Source organism: Montipora capricornis, chromosome 2, assembly GCF_036669925.1.
Source record: "Montipora capricornis isolate CH-2021 chromosome 2, ASM3666992v2, whole genome shotgun sequence".
In the NCBI taxonomy this organism is placed as follows: Eukaryota; Metazoa; Cnidaria; class Anthozoa; order Scleractinia; family Acroporidae; genus Montipora; species Montipora capricornis.
The window spans coordinates 10,592,257-10,609,462 of record NC_090884.1 but is presented as its reverse complement, the minus strand read 5'-3'; the positions used below and the strand labels follow the sequence as shown (position 1 = coordinate 10,609,462).

The 17,206-nt window shown below is 39.1% G+C and overlaps 1 protein-coding gene across 1 annotated transcript in view; it reads left to right on the top strand.

Annotated features, from left to right (window-relative positions):
- The window catches only part of LOC138038817 (alpha-2-macroglobulin-like), a 105,633-nt gene that overhangs the window by 15,884 nt on the left and 72,543 nt on the right, over nt 1-17,206 (top strand). The window contains exons 8-16 of the mRNA XM_068884877.1: nt 2,545-2,618; nt 3,484-3,523; nt 4,648-4,735; nt 7,101-7,203; nt 8,832-9,074; nt 13,177-13,407; nt 14,423-14,524; nt 15,119-15,193; nt 17,144-17,206. The exon at nt 17,144-17,206 is cut by the window's right edge and continues 165 nt beyond it. Coding sequence (XP_068740978.1) covers nt 2,545-2,618; nt 3,484-3,523; nt 4,648-4,735; nt 7,101-7,203; nt 8,832-9,074; nt 13,177-13,407; nt 14,423-14,524; nt 15,119-15,193; nt 17,144-17,206 — 1,019 coding nt within the window. The remainder of the gene's footprint in view (nt 1-2,544; nt 2,619-3,483; nt 3,524-4,647; nt 4,736-7,100; nt 7,204-8,831; nt 9,075-13,176; nt 13,408-14,422; nt 14,525-15,118; nt 15,194-17,143) is intronic.

The window sequence follows — 17,206 nt, the reverse complement described above, 5'->3', positions numbered from 1 at the left end:
AATACCAGTTTACAGTCATAGTGCAAGACATCAAGCATTCTCAGTTCAAGCAGATCTTTGCTAATACCTCTCCTTGAGAAAGCTGGCATGATCATCTTTGGCAGCTCAGCCCAAGAATGAGCTACTGGGGGTTGTCTTTCTTTGGGATTTGAGCATCATATGCTGTGGCTATGCAGTCCAATTAATGACAGTCCCTGCTGCATCATTCTGTCACAGATGTAAAGGGAGGCATGTGTGTAAGTGACTGCTGAGGTGCTCTTCTGCTGGGCTCGTTTCTCTGCTGCATGCTGGCCATGTCTCACATCGGTGTTTTAGGGATGCCTGGTGACAGGCAATTCAGTTCTTGGTCTGTTCTTCCCAGCTGTCTGAAGGGATGCAGCAGTGTTTCAGATCTCACTTGCCGGCGTCCTTGAAGTACATGGTGTAAAGGGAAGGAAAACAAACTCACCTGGCACCAGAGGCCAGTTGTCTGTACAGGACGTCCTTTGGCAGCCTGCCATCCTCCATAGGCCACACATTGAAGGATTGATGCTGAGTCAGCAGGGAGTACATGGTAGGGATTTGGCCATGCCTGCAGGATCTTGCTGTGTGGGATACAATCTTGTCACAGGTGATTCCAAGGATACACTAGAGGCACCACATAATTATGGAAGGGGTTGAGCCAGCACCGTTGCCTCATGTAGGTGCTCCATATCTCACTGCTATAAAGGATGGTGTTGAGACTGCTGTCCTGGTAGGCACAGAACTTGTTGATCACTGTCAGCACTTCATTCTCCCATCCCTGCTTCGTCAGTCTGCCTTTTCCAGCCTTCTGTCAAGCTATGCGCCAAGTGAGAACTTGTATGTTGCTAATGATCAGCCCTGGGTGGGTAAAGTTATGTTACTTAGTCTAGTGATCTTGATGAGGGGCAGAGCTGACATCCCACATGTAATTATTGTATGCTTGGTCTTCTTTTGGCCTATAGTGAGCCGAAAGTGCTTGTAGGCATCAGTGAAGTGGTCACCCAGTCTCTGTAGGGCATCTTCAGTGTGGGTTGAGTGTTGCATCATCAGCAAACAGCTTCTCTGTGATAACACAAATGTCATCTTGGTCCTAAAAGCATAGTTGATCCAGGTTGAATAATCTCCTGTCAGACCTTGTGTGGAGGTAGATGTTGTCTGTGGATGAGAGGGAGAGGATCCCATAAAGTGTCAGCACCAGTACACAACCCTGCGTCAGACCGCTTTTGATGGGGAAGGGGTCTGAGGAGGATGCAGAGTTTTGGGGGGCAGCTGATCTTCCTGAGGATTTCAAAATGTCTCTTCCTGCTGATCAAATCAAAGGCCTTGGTGAGATCTTTGAACATCATGTGTGGTGGCTAGCCCTGCTCTTTGCTCTTCTCCTGGGATTGTGGAGGGAGAAGATCATGTCGGTTGTTGACCTACCTGCCCTGATGTCACACTGGGATTGTACACATGCTCTGCCAGAAGCTATGGTCTGTTGTGGAGGACATGAGCGTACTTTTTGACAACGATGCTCGAGAGTTATGTCCATCTGTAGTATCTACAGTTGTTGCGGTTGCCCTAATTTTTGTACAGTGTGGTGGCATCATGCATTTCTTGCAGGTCTTCACCTTCCTCTCAGCATCTGAGAGAGAGGAACTTGTGCAGAGCCTGAAGTAAAGCAGTTTTCCATGCTTTGATGGCTTCAGGTGGTATGTTATTGCTGCCTGGTGCTTTGTCATTTGGGAGGGAGTTGATAGCTTTGATGTCATGACAAACAGTTTTCTACACAATGTATGCTGCCGAGGGCACCGTCAGAGTCTGGCATTTTGCAGGAGTACAGCTCGGAGTAGTGCTCCACCCATCTGGCCATTTATTTCTCTCAGTCTGTTATCTTCTTCCCTGTCCACGGTAGTACATTGTATGCAGGGTATCCAAGCAGAACTCTTGACCAATGCAACAATGGAGGCATGTGCTACTCCAATTGAGGAGCAAAGCCCAGTTCAGGCTGAGGAGATCAGGGAGAGTCACTCAACCCCCCGAAAGACTAAAAGATTATGTCACTATGTAGCTGTGACAGTGACTTTGTAGTGACTGCAGTTACTGATTAATGTTGTGTTTTTACTAGTTTTCAATATACCTTAGAGGACATTGTTCACACTTATTGTTGCACTAGAGTAGCAGGTTTCAAAATGGAAAAAAGAGGGAGAATCTTGTGTTTGTGTGTACATCAGGGATCTCTCCAGTGTGGGAACCCAGTGGCTGAGGGGGCCTAGGAGAGAGGGAGCGAAAAACAGTGTGGACTAGAGGAGACTCTAGAGAGTAGAGCTTTAGTTGCCTTGTGACCCACAAGGATATTACAGAAAGAGTGGTGCAACTGCAGTTCTTTAACCCTGAATCATTAACTTTATTAATATACACATGTAGAGCAACAATTGAGTGCAAATTTTAAAATTATTTAAAAAAAACAGTCATTATTATTATTAATTGGCCAAGCTCCAAGTGACATTTGTATGAACAAGTGCATAATTATGTATGATACATTATTTTGTTATTTAAAAGGAATTGCAAGTCTCAAGTTTCCATTATCAAGCCAGCCTGATTTGGGAAACTGGACGATTGAGGCATTGTACAAGGTAAACACTTTTTTTCTGGATAATTTGCCCTTAATTCTGTTCTTGTGCATTTGGGTTGCAAAGTTAAAGTGCTCAAGAAGAATTGCTGGTGATGTGGTAACATTTCCTTAAAAGACTAAATTGAATAAAAATGACGAAACCACAATGCACCAAAATTAAAATGCCAGAAACTTGAGCTGTTGGGTCAATGAAGAAATCTTAGTAAACTGTGGCATTTAAATTTGCAATGTTTCAGGGTCCATTAATTAAGCCTTTGATGATGAACTGATGAAGTAGTGTCTTGTGTTCTGGCGTTGGGGTACTAATTGGGGACACTGCAAATTGAAATGAACTCAAATTAATGCAAATCATATCAAACCTTTGATTCTATTCACTCAATAAGTAGTAGAGAGTATAATCTTATATCCAAGCTGAAGGCTACCATCAAAGTAATGTAACAAGTAGCAATGGTGGATTGACAATTTGTTTTCAAAAGGAAAGCCTTGAAAAAATGAAAGTCATTTTTTTCCTCAAATTATATTGAGGAAAATTTGACAGGCTGATTGAAACAAAAGGACCTCTCAAATACCGGAGCTTCTTTCTAGGAAGATCAGAGAGATTCCAGGGATAACAATTACGATGATCGCAGACATGAAAATTTTAAGTGGTGCAATGAAAATTTATCATCGCTGACGCATGATCGAAGATTTGATGTTGGGCTAATGAAAGAAGTAGCAATTAAGACAGAAAAAACACAAAAATATATTTGTGTAGGCAGCCAGAGAAAATCCTCAATCACCGTTGTGGGCCCTGGTGGTACATGTACAGTAATAGAGTTGTACTGGCAATTCCTTGATAAAAATGCCATTATTTTTTTCATTTTTAGGATCAAACCAAGACTGAAGGATTCAAAGTGGATAAATACGGTAAATATAATATGCAAGGACAGGAATCCACAATTTAGCAGTTTTCAGTTTTATTAGATTTTGACACTTGTCTAATGATAATTATTTTAAATTTGTCTTCTTAGTCAACTGCAAACTTTCCCAGCAACTGAGAAAAATTTTGTAAATGTCTATAGTCAATTCTCTCTCTTTAATCTCTCAAGTGGTCTGCCCTTGGGCAGATTTTGCACATGTAAACCATTCCCAGCACTGATCTCTATCCTGCACTGTCCTCTTTGCATGTTTACTGGAAGGATGTCCTTTGCTCGATATCATCCAGCAACATTGCTTCTTTCTTCCTTTTGCTATTTTCCCTCAATTCCTTAATCTCCTTGATAAAAATTTACATAAGTTTTGATGCATCCAAAATAATTTGATGAACCAATTTGATTAGCCAAACAAACATGTGCAAAAAACAGACAAAGTGACATGTACATGTACACTGTATAGGAAAAAACTCTTCAGAAAAAATGGTTCACTACAAATCTCCATTGTTTTGATTTAAATCTGTCCTGGTTGTTTGAGGTGATTACTTGTAAATTACCATATCTCATTCCTATTGATACATGTACATGTATAAGAGCAGTTTTCAAATGAATGTCGAAAGTAATTTCGCGATTGCAACTGCTGTGCTTGGTGATTGGTTTAAAAATTTTGTGCCAGTTTATCAACAAATGAGACTTGCATGTGTGATTTTTTCCACGCTTTGAGCAAGTTACATGTAATTGCTACAAATTCAGATTGAGTTCATTGCTCAGTTTGCACCTGCCGTGATTGGTCAAAGTAATTACTTTGACATTAGTTTTATGACATTCAATAGGCCATATTCATGTTCTGACAGTTGCACTGGAAACGAGCACGAAGGAGAGGCTGATGCGACGGAATCTTTTCAGATGCAAATTATCCCCCCTTACCCCCACCCATGAGCCTTCATCGTATGTTCGTTACAGTCCAACCGTGAAAATATGAATAAGGTCTATTGAAAACCACTCTGTTTTCAATTAAGTTTTATACCTCAGTGATTGTTTTCATGAATTTGAATGTTTGGATTAGTCCAAATACATTAAAAAATGAAAATAAATTAACACCCTTTATTTTTCACAAAGTGCTTCCAAAATTTGAAGTCACAATCACACCACCACCATTTGTTGCAAGGAGAGGAAACAACAATATAACAGCTACCATTTGTGCCCAGTAAGTAAAAGCTGTTAATGTGGGATACAATGCAAGGGAATTAAATTGGAGATCAAGGGTTAATGATTAGTGGTGACATTTTGACTGTGGACACCAATAATGATAATTTATACCATTAACACTTGCAGATAAGCTGCACCGTGAATTTAGCAGCTCAAATTTTGGTAAAAAAATTTTTTGAAAGAAATCCAAAGTTGAGTCTTTAGAAGTCCGATCATCAGATTTCTTCATCCACTGTTCATCAAGCGTACAGTAAACTCACTAATATAACATTGAAATGAAAAGTCTTACCCACAATTTTAGCACTTTAATTAATATAATGAACATTCTTCATTTCTACTACATGTAACTTTGACATTATGGTTGATCATTTTCTGGTACTTAAAGATTTCTTCATTCGGCCCAGTTTTTCCATAGATTTTTGCATTACAACAAGAATGTGAGTGGAACATTTGTAGCTTATTAACTAGGCATTAGATCGGATGCAAAGATGGAAAACTGAACACTGGAAGCAGCCTTTTTCAGATGTTCCCGCAGATATATAAGCTGCACCCCTCATTTCTAGTGACAAATTTTGGGGAAAAGGTGTGGCTTATCTGCGGGTGTTTACGGTACACATGAAAATTATCCATTCTGATTGGCTAAGAGATATGCAGTTTGCAAGTAACACAGTGAATTCGGTGCTAAAAAACAAACAAACAAACAAACCAAGCATTCTGATTGGTCAGTGATCAAAGAAAGTCACTAGATAGCCAATCAAATGCGACTGGCAGAAGGCAACCAGTTGACTATTTACAAAGTGTGGCAGAGATGATTCCAGGACAACTGGAAACAAACCAAACCAGAGGTTAGCACGAGATTTGAACCCAGGCCAACAGCATGCAAACCCAGCACACAAACCACAGGACCACGCTGCCTTCCAAATGAGAGTAATTTTAACCGTTCGTGAGAATGTGCATGTGGCTGACACACATACAGTATTGTGCAAAAGTAATGAGGGCGTAATTCAACAAAATTCACGAATTTTGGGGCTTTTTGATCAAAACTGGTGAATCTTTGTCCAGAGCGAAAGTTCTCAGAAAATTTGCCAAATTTTCGCAATGCCTATTGTAGTTGTAGTTGACGCAAATTTTCGAGGGAAAATTTGCTCTTCCTCAATTTTCCTTCAAATCTCGAGCAAAAATTTGCCATTTTGGTGAAGTTTCTGCATATTCCTAGCCAGCACAACACTAGAATGTATGCGATACAAAGCAGAATTTTTGCACTGGTCTCACAAATATGGCAAATTTTCTCTCTTTGTTTTAGCGAAATGGCGCCGGAAACATCACGAAACAGCGCTAGAATGTCAGTGTTTAACACTTACTTTTTTACTAATTTGCCCTTTGGGCAACTGATTTTGTTTTTTTGGTTTCCCGTGGTTTTTTTTTCGGTTGCCCACCTTCTAAAGACCTGTTGCCCATTAAAACTAAAAGGATCAGGCTTGTAAAAATGTCAATTTTGTGTAAAATGTGTGTAATTAAAATGGATTTGACAGACCAATGCAACTCCTGCTGTGTGTCCATGGTGTTCTAGCAGCCTTCACAGTTTTGCTTTGACAAGCATAATTATCTTTAATTGATTTTCCTTTTCTGTAAGAGTTCAAGGAAGAGTCCTTGATTATTCTGGTTTTGAATTAAATGCCATTTGTGCAATGGCATGTTCTTTAAGCCTTTCAAAGCTGGTTGAAATTGTGTGACAAAAGGTAGAATTTTCTTGTGCACTTGCTTGTTCGATATCAAGGCATTGTGGCGTATTTGGCCATGCGAAAACTGGGTTCCATGCATTGTAACAAACATTCTATACTTATCGCTTGGAGAAAGATGGCGGCTGCGAACATTCATTCAATCCTTCCAATCAGTTTTGAAGTTTCTACCAAATATGTTTAACGGAAAAATAAATACTAACAACAAAGAGATGTGATGTTGCATGTTTATTTTTTTATCGTTTTGCGGTGACCACGCCAGAATATTATTACAAGTCACTTTCTTCGTTGCAAATCAAATTGTTCCGCAAAACTTATATTAGTCAAACAAAAATTCTGATTGTCCGATCGGGCAAGTCTTAAAGTTGTTTTACTTGCCCTCAGATCTATTAATTTTCGTTTGCCCTGGGCAATCGGGCAAGCATTAGCATCAAACAATGCAGGTACATGTAAAACCGAAAAACCAAACTATATAAAGGCCAATGCTCCCCTCAATATAGTCTTTGTAAACCTGTGGAATGTGGCCTGTGTTTTAGACCCACCATTGTAACAATCATGTTGGTCATTGGAAGAACATAGTATTAGATTATTCCACAAAGAGGAATTCCCCTTTTTTTATTGTAGGTACTCATATGGTCAGCCGGTAAAAGGAAAGGTGTCAGTTATCTTTGCATTAAAGTCAGGGCATAATAATAGGATAAAATGTCAAACAACAGTGAAAGACAAGGTAACATTTAAACTAAAATGTACATTGTAACTAATTACAATGTAGAATAACATTAAAAATGAGAATTGTAAAATCAACCTCATGCATGCACATTACATAGATTCAAAGTTGTCACTTTCAGAGGTTTTTACGTTCAAGATGAAAAAAAAATTAAAGGTTCCAAATTGTAGACATGTATGTCGCAATAACTTTCTTGATTTTGCTGCTCATGGGTTGAAAAAGTAGAATGAGATTTTTAAGGCAATCTCTAATCACTGGTCGGAGCTTGGGGAGGGGTGCTGAAATAGTACACAACTTGTGTTCCAACCAGACTGTGTCTGGAAAATGAGAGGCTGGCAGAGAAATAATTTGGCATGTAATCTTAAGAAGCAACATGCAAAGCAAAATAAGATTAAGTATCAATGTGACAAAATTAGTCATGGACCTCGCATTATTATTACTTGTACATGACTATACATGTAGATGTGCCTTAATTAAAACCATGTTTTTTGCAATAGACTTGCCTGTATTATTTTCAACCACAATGACCTCAATACCTTCAAGTTAAATTGCCTAAATTACATGCATTCCAGCACTTTCTCAATTTTCTCGTGTCTTAATGTCTGTTCCTTATGTTTTGTGTTAAATGTGGTAGCTGCTAGATATCAGTGAACAAACATTGACTCTGATTGGCGTAAATGGGGCAGCAGTGCCTTGCGTTAGTTTAGCCTGTGCAACTTTCGGTGATTGGGTGACAAAAGAACCTCACCTATCCCCCCAGCACTACATGTACGAGCTGAATGCAAAACAGCACATGGTGGGTCAGACAAGAGTATCGGTTTAATAGCAGGCCATGTATTCAAAAGGCAATCCAGCCAACAAGCTTGGGGAAAGTCACTGCGCAGACTTAACCACACCGCACAGGAGTGACCCAAGTTTATTTGAGTGCATGTAACAATTAGGCCCCAACCTCAACTCCAAAGGGAGTGAGGGATGGAAGGAGGGAAAAATCGTAAGCCACGAGAATGTATGGAGTGCTAACTTTGCTAAACAACAGAACATAAAGTGGCATAAAGTTGGAAGAGCTGTTCTACAAATGAACTTAGTGTTCCACATGGCAACTCTTAGCCACGAATAGTGCTTTGAAAAAAGCGCTAATGCTGTGGATTGTACTAACCTGCTAGTGACAACAAAGCCGTAAAGTTCAGAGCTAGAATACAATAAATCCTTAGTGCTTGCTGACCCTGAAAACTGGACTGTGCAATTGCTCTATTGAAAATAGAGCTACCTTGAAAGGGTTACAGATATAATAGCGTCATGATCCATTCACTACGTTTTGGTTACGTGATTGTAAAATTATTGCCCTAGATGTATTTGTTTTTATTGCAAGTACCTGGATCCTGTCATTTTAAAACTTTGACATAACAAATTACAGCAGTTATCACTTGATAAAGATTCAGTGATGGAATTGAATGCTCATTTTCCTGAAAAACTCTTAATCCTGAACTTTGTAACTTGCTCAGAACTATGTGTATTGTGGGCAACCTTAATTAATTTGATTTAATCTTACCCAAAGGCTATACTTGCGTGGCCGTTTTTATGATTAAACTTACTTAATTGTTGTTATTTTATTCTTTTTTTTTGCTTAGATCAATGGCTGCAAAGACATCTCCACCAATCCAGGCCTCCTGTGCCTTTCTACAAGAGACTTTACGCACAGTTACATGTATAAGCCCAAAATTACCATTAAGGCTACAGTGAAAGAGACAGCAACCAATATCTCCCTAAATGCCACTGAAACAGAAACAGAGGTTGTTCATGAAACTACCAAATTGAAGTTTCTTTCCTCAACTCCCACAAGCTTTAAACGAGGCATGCCATTTACTGGACAGGTACATGTAACTTTGTCATGCTGAATGGTACTGCAGAAAGCTAATATCATATTGATCTTTTGTACAAAAGTACTGTAAACTCAAACACAAGAACTGGGGATTTCATATTCACGCTCAAACCAGTTTCAACTGTTTCACTTAATGACAAATGTTATGATACCAAATGAAACATCATTCAATAATAATAATTGCTTAACAAGATGACAATTGATCCATCAACCCACATTTTTTATTCCTGAGAGGTTATTAGTAGGCTAATCATACCATAACATTGCCTTTTGTGTTCAACAGACTGGTAGAGTTAATCCTTTATTACGAGATTCCCTCCAAATTGTGTGCTCTGGTACCTGCAGAAGGAACTCAAAAATCCCTTCTCAGGAAACTTGAAGCATGAACCAGTATGAAGCATGAGACAGAAGCATGAAGAAGCGAGATGTGTAAATCACCAGTTCAAAGTAGACATGGGTCAGGTTTACCCTAACATGAGAGAAGTATTAGACAAGAATAAAGAAAATGAGCACCCAAAGTACGGAAATGCGGAAAGAAGGATGTTTGATAATATTGAAGATGCGAGTAGTTTTTGGATACAGCTCTGGAAAAGTCAAGAGACGGGGAAACAAGGAAATAAGATCTTCAATTTATAGCCAAATTCCTCCTCTATCAGAGAAGGCCTGGGAGCTAGACGCCATGGAAGCTGCAAAGGTACAAGCAAGGAAAAAGAACTGGAGTGCCCCTGGCCCAAATAAGCTGACCAATTTCTGGTGGAAAAATGCACAAGTGCTTCATAAAGGCATGGCTATGTTGTTTCAAACCATCGCGAATACCAACGTACATGTAGATTATCCAGCCTGGTTCTCCAAAGGCAAAACCACATTACATGTACTCCCTAAACCCGGAGAATGCCGATCACCTGTTTAAATGCTCTGTATAAGTGGTTCATGTTGTGTTTGTTAGGACCTGCCAATGAATGTCTAGAGACACACCGTTTGATGGATGGAGCCCAGAGGGGCGCGCATGCAGGATGTAGGAGAACTATAGACAATTTACTGGTTGACAGAACTGTGACCCTAGATTGTCATTGGCGAACGCATAACCTGGATATGGCGTGGATCGACACCAAGAAGGTGTATGACTCGGGTAGACCATGGTTGGCTGGAGATGATGATTCTGCATAGGTTTCCTGTTTGGTTGTCAAGGACGGTAGAGAAGTTAAGCAAGAGCTGGAACACAAGGGAGGTGGCAACTACAAAGCAAGGGCGTGAGACTTTTGAGCCAATTAGGTTTGTCAAAGGCCTACCCCAGGGTGACACCCTTTGCACCAGGCTCTTCACAGTCTGTTTGAACCCCATTGCATTGAAGATCAGCACCAGAAAGGGCTATAAACTATCTAAGCTCATTAGTGTAAAGGTAACAGACCTCTTGTATATCAATGATCTAAAGAACGCGATGGAGGATTTTGAACTCCAGTGGGACCCCAAAAAGTGTGTGGTCATCCATGTACAAAGGGGGGGGGGGAGGGGGAGGGGCATATACCCATCTCCATGATGTTTCAGGGCCAAGGGTGATGAGAATACCTGTGTTCCCGACCTCGAAGAGGGCAATCAGTGTAAGTTCCTGGGTGTCTTAGAAACGTTGAGGCAAGAAGAGACAATTTCATTGGAGTGCGCAGCTAAGGAGTTTCCTCACAGAATGTCTTCCATCTGGTCAAGTCCCTTGTCTGATCACAACCGTGTAACAGCCTGGAACCAATTTGCATTTACTTGCCAGTGTTAGGCTACCTAATGTGGACATAACAATGGGCAGTGACAGAGCTTAAAAAGGTCAAGAGAGAAGCTCGCAAGAAAATTGTTAAGAATGGTGGGAAACATCCCAGTGGTTCAACTGCCATCCCATACATACCAAGAGAGAGGGGAGATAGAGGCCTGCACTCGATCGAGGAGGAGCACAAGGTGATGAAGATAAACGCCGTAGAGAAGTTATATAGAAATGGTGACCCAGCAATGGTGATGGTCTGTGAGTCTGAAAAGAGAGCGGAGAAGTTAGGTCATAGCATGTTTGTTAGCAAAGTATGCAGAGGAGATGGGCCTCCAGTTGCAGCTTGAGTACCCAAATCCAACCTGCATAAAGCATGATGGTGGAAAGGTGATAACAGCAGAGAAACTGAATGCAGAGCTGAGAAGGTGTTTGGAGCAGAGGTCACTGGATGTAGTGCCTGAACAGAACTGGCAGGGGAAACTAACCTGCGCGAGAAGTGAAGACGAGAGCTGTAACTTTGATGGCTGTTTCTTGTTGCTAAGTGGTTTGAAACAATTTCCAACACATAGAGTGCCAGGAATGTTTGAGCTTTACGAACAGTTATTACATGTACCTATGAAGCTGTATGCTTGCTAGAAAATGCATGCAGATGCAACGGGAGAGGTGATGTCTAGGCTATGCAATAAGGCCCCCGAAAGCATTGCTCATGTCCTGGCTGGCTGTACCGCCCTTGCACAGAAGAAGTACATGACCCGACATAACGCAGCCCTGAAGATAGTCATTCTTGAGATTCTGCAAGACATACAGTAGGCCTTTTAGACCCAGTGCCACCTTGGTACTCGCCACTGTAACTGGAGCCAGTGTGTATGTACAAATCGAACAATGCGCAAACATTCTGAGATGTCCCCCTATTTGCAGAGCACCCAGAAGTTAGAGCCATCAGAGTGGATGCTCGTATTATCAACCACAAGTCATCACGCTTGAGATGTATTGCTCATGGGTTACAAACCGTGAGAAAAGGAAGGAGGAGGAAACCACGCAATATGGACTGCTCCATTGGGAATTAAAGCAGAAGTACCAAGGATATGAAGTGAAACAATATAATAATATTATCATAATGGACTTATTGGGGGGATGATGCCGAGACTTAGAAGTCAAGCTGAAGGATCTGGTCACAAGTAAGAGTAAGGGAGTTCTTTATAACATGCGGAAGGCTGTACTCTCAGGGACACTAGACAACCCTCTGACGTTTAAAGTCGCGACGTGAACAGTGAATACCACACTTAAATTTATTAATTAACTCTCTTTCTTCAACAGCTTTTGGACTTTTAAAGTTATGATGTAATCGTCAATGGATTTCTATAGCCGAATAAGTAATAAATTATATTTAAGAGAATTCAAAACTTTATGATTACCGTTTTAAATTTTAGATGTCTTAAATAGATAATCTTTCTTTCTTCTCTTTATGATCGAAGTATTATTAATAGAGTTAGTTTTTAATACATATTCTTATGTTGTCACTATAGTTAATGGGCTAAGCTCACATGCCTCTTCATACTATTTTAACTGTATATTGCATACAAAAGTTTTAGCCGATATAATAATTCTGGCCTTGTTTTGAACAGCACATATATCTCTCTGATCTGGGAGGGAGCTGAGATGTAATATAGAAGACACAGCAAGAATTGAGAGCTGGAGAGAATAATAATAATAATAATAATAATAATAATAATAATAATAATAATAATAATAATTGAGGAGGATGTGGGAAGTGAAAACCAAAGTCGTACTAATTGTATTGGGGGCTTTAGAAACAGGGCCATTGCGACTGAAGGGCAACTTAAAGGGCATACTGTAGGAGTAGACACATCAATTACCTTAATCCAGAAGTCTGCATTGCTAGGATCAGCAAGGATACTAAGAAAAGTATTGGAAATGTAAAGGACAGGGAAAAAAAACATTTTGGTGTTCATTAGCAACTTGTTGTTGCCTGACACCACAAATTTACCAGCTGTTAAAAACTTAAGCTGAGCAGTATGACTATGAAATAATAATAATAATAATAATAATAATAATAATAATAATAATAATAATAATAATGATAATATTTGTTATTATTAAATGTTTATTACTGGTTTGATTAAGTAAGTTACCCATAATATTATTATGAATTCACTTGATTGCTTTTATTATGCATGAAATCAAACCAAAGTGAATATATAAATAATCATAAAAAAGGTATTTTCCTGTACAAGGAATTGTGAACCCTCTTCAGGTAAAGAGGGCACAAAAATAAAAATAAAAAAAGACTGGAGATTTTCTTATTCTTTCCTTCCTGGTTTATTAGGTTCAAGCAACTCTGATTGATGGAAGCCCATTGAAAGGAGAGTCTGTTGAGATCTCTGTTAGGGCTAAAAAGCGAAGCCAATACTGTAGGTGGTATAAAAGTGACTGGCAATGGGGCATGCAATGCAAAGAGGTTTTTCGCAAGAGCTTCACTGTTCCCGCTAATGGAATAATAAATTTTGTGGTTCCTGGTTCACAGATTTCCATGGAGACTTCATCCATGCAATTGAAGGTTTGTTGACAAACAGTCATTGAGTATCTTAAGCGGAATTGTGGTTGTCATCAATCAGTAGTTTGGAGTCTGATCAGATGAGAATCCAATCTAAATAAACCCTCTCACAATGAAAACAATTTGGTGCAATGGATACTGTAGGTATTATTTTGGCAACGGAATACAAGCTATCAACGCATCGGCAAGTGCACGCGTCCACATGTCACAGACAAAATTAATGACCAACACACCTTTGATATTATAATTATTGTCCAACACACTACCAAGTCAGCAGCCAATGCACTCCAAAGCAGAAAATTCTCAAGCAATCATTGTAATTACTTATCTTGATGGAACAGAGAACCACATGATTTGTACAAACAAGCACTATTTTTTGAAAGCTTTATGTTAATGACAGGCCAGTGATTCTTTGTCAAAATTATTCTTGGCCATATGAAGTTTTGCTACAATACACTACCTATATTGTCTTGTATAGTGATTTAGTATGCTAATTCCTAGTCTCTTGTTTACCAATTTCTTTTATTCAATAATTCTTGGCACCTACTGTGTAGGTTATGTATAGTTTTTTTTAAAAGGAGGAATGGAAGATTATGCAGAGGTAATGCACTTGAAATGGTTACCAAAAAATATTGGTCAGCGGTCAGCAAAGATGGCCGATGTTTTTCAGCTCTGCTGTAAAGAGCTATAATTAGTGTTAATGGGCACTAATTAGTTTTTACTATATCGTGCCCTTCTCCATTTTATTTCTTATACTTAAATTAATTACTCTGTTTCTCTGTTGGAGAAAATATTAAAAATAAAAAATAAATAATTATTTAATCAGTTGGTACTGTTCCTAAAATGTGTTAATTCATTGTCATTTTATTGAATATGTGTCCCAAGGACACACATACAGTCTATTAATCCCCTGCCTTGATTTAAGCACTCTTGGTGGAAACTGTTATGTTTGTGATATATGATAACTTAAATATCTGCTGTACTTGAAGCTTTTCGTTTTTGCATCATTAATATTTAGGCTTCGTACAAGAGTTCCTCAGTAACTTTCTCTGTTGAAAAGCCTTGGTTCTCTCCAAGTCAAAGCTACATTGAAATGGCAAAGTTCACCTCCCCTCAAGTGGTGAGAATTCAGTTATTATCATTGTAGTTATTGTTGTTGTAAAGTGTAGTAGACAAATTTGATGTGTCCTCATGGACAGGACGCTTGTTTCAAATATTCAAATATAAGTTTCAAATATATTTACTGTAAGTCAATGACAGGCAATCAGATCAACATATTTGATCAATGGATTGGTCATTATGTCACTGACAAAACATCAGTGACAGTTTGCACTGGTCAACTCTCTGCCAATCCATTTAACTGTACACTACCAACTTTGCAGCTGAAGTGCTACTCGTGCCCATGCAAGCATACATTACCCATGCTTTGACTGGCGTACTAGTAGAAAGAATTTTCAGTTTTGTTGCATTTAAACAGGACATATGTTACTTGTAGAGACTAATAGCTAATGAAAAAATGTCATAATACAAACCAACTGACCATTGTCATGCACAAAAAATAATTTTGTGCTCTGGCCATCCCCAAAAGAAGAAAGAAGAAAGAATAATAATTCTGAAGTCTCTCAAACAATCCTGTGTTGTTTGAAGAGCTTTTTGCCAGGTTACTGGTAATCTGGGAAAAAATACAACTTAAAGGTCTGGACTTGTTTTTCAGGTTGGATCGACTGCCAAAGTGATGTTTGAATTCACAGCCAACACAAGAACAGAACATATCACTTTCCATTACCAAGTAAGAGCCAGGAAAATTTATGGTATTTTTGATTTATCATCTGTTGTGTGTGTGGGAGGATGGGGGGGGGGGAGGGGGGTTACCGGAATATGCCAGAATGAGGAGGAATGACACCAGAATAAAGCAAAATAAACCGGGAGAACACCAGAGTGGATCTGATTTGCATCGACCCAGAATGACAAAGGGACAAACTGGAATTTTTTTGTTGTTCTAGACTTTGAGTGAATGAGAATGCAGAGTAGGGAGACTGACAAAAAAACAGTTTACATTAAAAGGGAAGCAATGAGGCTTGGCACAAGTCTCAATGTTCTCACAACTTGTAAAGCGGTCCACTCACTTTTTGTTCTGCTGAAAGGAAAGACAAAATATTTGTCAAGGATTTGTAATCAGGGATCAGTCTTTTTTCTTGGCTTCTGACTCTTCTTTCTTCAAGCAAGCAACCCTGCATTTGGTTGGAAGGCATTATTGCCAGCAATCGCAAAGGGAATAATCTCTATCATGTGTGGGTCGTGAGAAAACTAAACCCCAAACAGTAACAGTAATTAGTTTTGTGGTTCACTGAACTTTATTGTGATTGGTTAATACACAACTGACCTGTCAGAATGAATGAAAGTGGTTTTTTTTTTTACTCTCTTGCTATTATGGTTCACAATAACATATATTATTTCCACAACAACAGTAACAAATTATTTATGTAGTGATGGATGTACTGTACCTGTCAAATGTTTCTCCCAACTAAAAGGCTTGATTTACCAAAGTACTCAAAATGTTAGAAAAAAGACACATGCAATTCCCTCGCTGAATTATATGACGCAAACAAAAGCTGATAGAAATGGAAACAACGGAAAATTGGTTGGCCATTCCGGTGTCAGTCCGCCTCGTTCTGGCATATTCCTGTTTATTCCTGTATAATTATTCTGTTCCATGAAGTTCCGTTCCTGTGTTTAGTTGCACCCATGTTGGGGGAAGTTCAGGTGTATGACAGGTGTACCCCATGTAACCTGCAAAGCAGGCGTATTTTGTTTTGGTAAGAACTAATGGCCGACATCTTGGATAATAGCAAGACTAACAGAGGCCTGAGGCCAGTCAAAAAAAATGCACTCAGTGAGAGGAGGACAGTATGAAATGGTAGTGGGGGAAGGGGAAGGGGAGAGAAATACACCTGCACGCACTAACTGTTTGCCTCTCCGCCCCTTTCCCCTCCCCTCGTGTCTATCCTTTACCGGCTGTGTGCTTTCAAAATGGTGGCCCATTATGAACTTTAAACCTTGAAAAAGCATCCGCCTGCCAAATGCCATGCTGTTAGTCTCACTCTGTGAACAGGCTCTCCACTGGGTCGCCTTGAAATCTTGCTTGTGGATGTACTGTTCGTGTAATTTCTCTTTTGCTAACCACAAACACTTGTACAGTATACTGGCTAGTGATTATACTCAGCTAAACCTCTTTCAAGCTTCTGTAAATCACTTAAGAGTTAAGGAATTACGACTTGAACCATTTACAATAATTACTTATAATGATTTGCAATTACAATAATATTATTTAATTGTCAATTTACAATTATAATAATTATTGAAAAAAAAATTATTATAATTATTATCATTGTAGTTGGGAAATTTTGTTCTATCAAATGAGTTGATCTGCATGTACCGGTAAGTTATTTGACCAAAATAGAGTTAACAAGGGCAAGTTCTCCAAAGTTGCATGTAAGTTTTCTACTCTTGCTCAGGGGGTAGATTTACTTTTATATTTAAACCCCCTTAATATAGAACTCAATTTCTGTTCTTCACTCAACCACTGTCAATGCAGTCCCACTGACTTTGTTGCAACTAAACCTGTTTCTTATACCTTAATCATTCCAAGCTGACTTTTTAGGCTTAATTATAATATTATACTAAACTGAGAAACTTATTGATTGAGAATCTTTTTCATTTAGTGTATTTTTATCTTAAGGTATTTAGTCGTGGATTGCTGGTTGCACAAGGAAGAAAATTTCAGCGTGTTGAACACAACATA